Raw genomic sequence first — 6,448 nt, forward strand, 5'->3', positions numbered from 1 at the left:
TTGGATGCTGTCTCCAGTCTCCACTCAATTAAAATAAAATATTTATATTATGTATACTAAAAAAAATTCTTACCTCGAAAAATGTTAGTCTTGAATAGTTTTCACGGACAAGTAAATATTAAAAACTTTTGTTTTTTTTTTAAAAATATTTGATCTAGGAATTCCTAATGTGAAAATCCTATTCATCGTCTCATTATTTTCATTCTTCACATTTGCTTATTGTACCATTTATTGTATAGATTGTGAATTTTCATAAAACAAACGACATTAAAAAAAAAAAAACTGTATTAGTACCTATTGAAATTTAACAATACATTTCAAAAGTATATTTGAAAATTATAGGTATTTTTATGTATTATATATTAGCAATATAGCGTTTAACATTATATTATGTCACGATACATCAGGAAATGTATGTAATGTACATTGTAAATATTAAAATAATATATGCATATATATTACAGGTATCTGGTATTCAAACTCAATATCACGACTAAACATAGACGTATAATATTATATTACCTACTTAATATTTATTGCGTGGTTGGCCGTTCGTTGGCGCGATAGACGTGATGCAGCAACCCGAGCGTTTCGTTCTGACGCCGTTTCAAAAGTTTTGCATCAGATGGAGCGTGCTTTTTGACTCGTCCTCGGACCGCCTGTCCAGGATTGAAACGGTGCTCAGGTCCGTTCAATTTTCGACGATAATGATCACGTCAGGGATGACCATGACTTCGGTGCTGATCGCCGACAACAAAAAAGCGCTCGAATCATTCACGTACTTCGTGATATGCGTGTTCATGTTGGCCATCATCACGTTCGCCATCCGGACGAAACGTTTTAACCGCACCATGCTGCTAATGGTCGTCAACGAGTTCCCCAGCTACGAAAGGCCCATGCCGGATGAGCTCAAGCGCAAGATGTCGGCAATACGCACGTCGTACGGCGAATTCACAATGAAGGTAATGGCCTCGTATCTCACACTGGTCTTGTTCGAAATACCGGCCACGGCTATGGTGCCGCTGACAGCCGCCAGTCTCACCGACGTTAAGTTAGGTTCACAGAGCACGCAAATGGTGGTCCTATGGTTCCCGGGTGACACGAGTCAGGTAAATCTACTGCAAACATAAATTGTTACATATTTTTTATTCATTATTGTTTGCATATAAAAAGTATTTAAGTATTTAGTATGAATCATAACACAATTAGGTTAAAATTAGGTAATCCATTAGTATTTTTAAGGACCCCTAATTCATTGACTTAAATCTATAAATGAGTTTATATTCTAAAGTTTTTATTTTTTACAAAAACAATGTTGGGTAAATTAAGGTATTAATATCATCAAATACTTACCCATACGATGTTAAACTCGGACAAATACAATTTAATTTAGGGGAATATAAATTATTTTTATTTAGATTAAGATATACCAATGGCATAGGTGTTTAAAACAAATAATATTAAATTGTATGTAGTTTTGCCAAAAATTATCAACGAACTATTTAGGTTTTTCTATGCTTGACAATTAACTTGAATATCAAATAATAATAAAGTCAGAATTCCTTAATTTATGGATGAAATATTTAAAAAATACATTTAGCCATCATTTAAATAGTAGTAAATAAAATGTTCCAAAAACAGTTCGGCCAAGTGTATTATACTGGTTGAACATAGTAAGTTGTCGAGTTTTACATAATATATTTTTTTCATTTTGTATCAAATATCAATATCTAATACTAATACTAATATAGTACATTTTACCGTAAAAAATTTAAAAATAAATAATATATGATTGATTCATTAGTCATTACTAACTTTTTTTCTTATTATAAATATTCTAATTTCTGTTTTTTTTATATATATATAAATTCACCTAACGTTTTTCATAGATTATGTGATAGTTATTAAATCTAAAACGTAAAAATTTTAAATTTCAGGCTAAACTAAATACCATACCGTTTATACTTACACCGTTACACCTCAAAACTTATCGATGCGAAAATCATAAAATATAATACAATAAATACGCTTTTACTGTTATACGTAATTTAATTACAGTTTTATAAAGAAATAGAGTTTATCATAAAAACAAAGCGTTTTTACAATTTTTATGTTTACTAGTCTGCACTTAAACAATACTCTTCGTTAGGTACTAGGGTATAATATTTTAATTTTATTTACAACATTATTCGTTTTTAATAAATAAATACAATAAATAATCTTTTATGCATAATCCTACAATTTAACTATCTTAAATCTTAATTTTTAACTTTCAATAATTGCAATGTAATACAGTAGATTGAATTAATATAGTCCTGCGAAAATATTTATATTTTAAAATATTATTATATGATGTAAAAAATATAATAATATTTTTTAATAGTTACAAGTACCCACGAGACCACGAATAATATTCTTGAATTACAAAAAAAACTAAAGTCGTCATGCTTTGTTCAAATATCTAATTTCGTCTAAATTTGATCTAAAAACGTCTTTAAAAAAATCATCTTTTTAATATTATTAAATTACAGGGTGAACTACTTATGATAAACTTGTGTTTAATTTTCAATTCTTATCAAAAAAATTGAACAGTTTATACATTATTTCGACGAAATTCAATACAATTAAATATTCAAAAGCTTATAAATAAAAACTGTTTATGTATCTTTAATGTTTTTAAATAGCTGTAATAAAACTTTAGAGAAACTTTGTATTAAAATTTCAAGCTCTTTAACAAAGTGAACATTTTTTTTATTGACATTAATATAAAATACTAAAAAAATTTAAAAATTTAAAAATGTATTAATATCTCAAAAAGAGACACAATTATACAATGAGTAGAAAATACTAACAAACATTTAGTGAACATATTAAGCGTCTTCAGACTAAAGTTTTCTTGTTGAAAAACAAACAAAAAATCGATTTTGTAGAATCCTGATTTTGAGTAAATATTACGGTTTCTTTTTTTCCCCGATTATTTTGAAACATATAAGAAAATATTACTTTTTCTCCAAAAGTACCAAATAGATCTCATTTACAACTAGAAAGCTTCCCCTAAGTTCAAAACACTGAAAGATGATGCCAGACAGAAAAAAAACACACACATCATTGAAAAATCAATATATTCATTACATTGTCCAGTCAAAAAAAAAAAAGAAAAATACCTATAACATACGAATATACGCAACACCAGTTTTCGTCAAAATACTTATTTTTGTTAGTTTGCTGTAATTCACAAAGGAAAAAACAAATAGACTAGACAATTTCGTTGAATATTTTAGTATCTTCTGTACATAAAATAATCAAAAATATTTACTTTTTTGAGATTCTATTATTTGAGACTTTTATTAATTGTTTGTTTGTTTTTTTTTTTTTGATTTACGTCAATTCAATTTTATTTCAAGATTCATTGTATATTGACCTTACACCAATTAAAAAAATAATTTGTCATCGTTAAGCCACGTTTTTTTCAGCATTTCAAAACAAAATGTTGGTGTCATTGGTTTATATTTGTCCATTGTTCTATTTTCTAAAATATTAACAGTGGAAACTTGAAACAGTCCTTTTTTTATACACAGGTATACATAAACAATAAAATATCTTTTTCTATAGACTTTATATATACATATAATATAGAATATATTATGCATTATATTTATATATTGTGTGTTATTTTTGAAATAAGGCTATTGTTTTTATTTAAATTAATCTTTTAAAGATATTTGAAAAGTTAATAACAAAATTCAAAGCATTCACAAAGGTTTTGATATTTTTTTTCTTAATTTATTTAAAAGTACAAATATTGATTTGATAGTTTTCATAAATGTATTATTTTCGCTTCAGTTGTAAATATTTATAAACAATATCATTTAAAGTATATACTTACGTATTTCATGATGAAAGGTGATTATATCATTTTTATTTTTATTTTCAATAGTTTTATGATTACTTAAATTGAATATCAGTTTATCATTCTCAGACTTCGGTCTTCGGGTATAACAGCAAAGTGATGTGGATGCAATATTTCTTTTGAATACGGCATACCTACCAATAGTATCGATTTTTCAATTACCCGCCTCACAATACGTATAATATCATACATTTTGCAGATCGGGATGTATGCGGTTTCGTTTGTGATACAGTTTTTGATCGTCATGACCGTAAAGTTCATCATAACCGGCATCATGTGTTCGTTTACGTTTTTCGTCAGCCAAATGATATCCGAGTTCCAGATATTGTCCGCCTACATCGAACACGCGGTCGAGATCGTCGAGTACGATCAGTCCACCGACAAGACCACCGAACAGAAGCTCTTGGATCACGTGAAGAGCTGCGTGATGCTTCACCACCGGCTGATTGACTTCAAAGACCAGCTGAATGAGAGTTACGGGTACATCATACTGCTGGAGCTCATGTTCAGCACGCTCTACTTCTGTCTGTCGGCGTTCAACATGATATTCGTGGGCAACCGGTTCGTTATAGCCAAAGGTCTGCTGACGCTCTCCAACTACCTGTCCGAGCTGTTCATATTCTGCATGTACGGCAGCATGGTCGAGGACGCACACGTGGGCTTACTAAGGGCCTCGTACTCGGCGGCGTGGTACGCGCAGCCCGTGCGCTTCCGCCGGTCACTGATGATGGTCATGTCCAGGACGCAAACGTCGTTGCAGTTGACCATCGGCAAGGTGTTCATAGCCAACTTGCCACTGTTCTTGTCCGTGCTCAAGGTCTCCTATTCGGGCGTCAACGCGCTCAGGGCGGCAAACGCCAAGTAAAGTCGTTAGCTATACTGTTATTATATCGCAGAGTTGGGGAAAGGCCAACATACACACACACGCACACATAAATATTTCCGACAAAAATCGGTTTTACATTTTTATTTTTTATCCTCTCTTTACATATACGCTATATTTTACGCATTAGAACTCTGTTCATTAGATTGAATAATCTTATTTTCGTATCTCCAGCTAGTATAGAGGTTTACGCATTGAAGACAGCTGGTGATTTAAATAAGGAAAATTATAGTGTTAAAACTTTTATTTATGACCCAAGATCACATAAAATGGCAACGTCATACCCACATCATATATGCAATGCTCCACAGAATATAAAATATACGATAATACCGAGCAACCGTGTGTACCTACTACCTATATAACTTTTTGGCATATCGGTTTAAAATGTATGTCGACGCACATCACTGCATATTTAACGACCAAAAAAATACGTGTGTATGCGAACGATTAGAAAACAAAATATTTGGCGAGGAAAGAGTTTAAATATTATATCATTTTGCTCTTATTATTAGAACATAGTGAAAGAATAATCGTTATCATTCTCAATTTGAAAAATGCAATTTACCATAATTTATTATCTTAACGTACGGTAATATTTTGAGTGAGAACTTTTTGGTTTCGATTTAATTTTATTTGAATATTCTTCAACTTTCAAGTGTAGGTTTATATTATAGTAAATATTATATTCAATACACCCGCAATCTAATTCAGATGACATCGATATATTATCATTATTATGCATATCATCTTACTGCACTTATTGTGAGACGAGACAAACAAAATTAATGAAAAAATGAGAATTACAAATTTATTTATTTATTTTTTTATCAATGGTATTAACATAATATATATTATTTTATGATTTTACAAATAATGTGAAATATAATTGTAACATGATACTAAATAAAATTAATGTAATAAAATTCAATAATACGGTTTAGATGTGTTATGAGATGTTATAATGAAAATCAGCGGTGAACGTCAGGGCAATACGGTTGTATATATTTTATGAGTTTTGTGGAGTTAACCATAAAACGTAAACAAAGTATTGTTATAAGACAAGAATATTTTGGTGCCACACCGGAACACCATACAAATTACACAACTCGTCGATTATACAATTAAAATTTTTTTTTATTTCTACAATACTTATACTAAATCAAAATTTTATTAAATACTGATAATTTATTATTCTTAATCATACTCAGAGGATAATATAATCTATAGACCAAGGGGGCCAAACTTTTTATGATAAAACTCTACTAAAGTTAAAGAAAATATGTGTATATCAAAGACAGGAAAAACTTTTGTCAGCAGTCCACGGGATTTATTAGGTTACTAAATGTATAATAATACATTTTAACTAGTGGGGATCGACTTTTAAATCATATGGAATCGAACGATCGATCACGATCGACTGTTTGAGCAACCTCTGCTATAGACTATAGTTGCATATTATATAATATTATACATTATTAACAATTCCTAAAAAAAAGATAAATATTGAATGCCGAATAATAAATCCTCAATTCAAAGATGTATATTAATAAAAATTTAATAAGTTCGACAATAGCAAGCAAGATACAATTTTATAAATGATTTTTTTTAACTTTCCATCATATTATACTATTACAGTATTACATCATTTATTT

General features: G+C 29.6%; 1 protein-coding gene across 1 annotated transcript; it reads left to right on the forward strand.

Annotated features, from left to right (window-relative positions):
* The first annotated feature begins 474 nt into the window (after nucleotides 1–474).
* LOC132919869 (odorant receptor 4-like) lies at nucleotides 475–5,340 on the forward strand. The gene is made up of 2 exons (XM_060981767.1): nucleotides 475–1,109; nucleotides 4,110–5,340. Exons 1-2 carry the CDS (start codon nucleotides 573–575, stop codon nucleotides 4,773–4,775), a joined length of 1,203 nt encoding a protein of 400 aa, XP_060837750.1. The 5' UTR covers nucleotides 475–572; the 3' UTR covers nucleotides 4,776–5,340.
* Nucleotides 5,341–6,448: the final 1,108 nt, after the last annotated feature.

This window comes from Rhopalosiphum padi, chromosome 2 (assembly GCF_020882245.1).
Source record: "Rhopalosiphum padi isolate XX-2018 chromosome 2, ASM2088224v1, whole genome shotgun sequence".
NCBI classification, from domain to species: domain Eukaryota; kingdom Metazoa; phylum Arthropoda; class Insecta; order Hemiptera; family Aphididae; genus Rhopalosiphum; species Rhopalosiphum padi.

What these genes read in the sequence shown, in the direction of transcription:
- LOC132919869 (XM_060981767.1), top strand. Translation starts at nt 573, where the DNA reads ATGCAGCAACCCGAGCGTTTCGTTCTGACGCCGTTTCAAAAGTTTTGC. An exon ending in TCCCGGGTGACACGAGTCAG is followed by an intron (nt 1,110 to 4,109) that starts GTAAATCTACTG and finishes TACATTTTGCAG; the next exon opens with ATCGGGATGTATGCGGTTTC.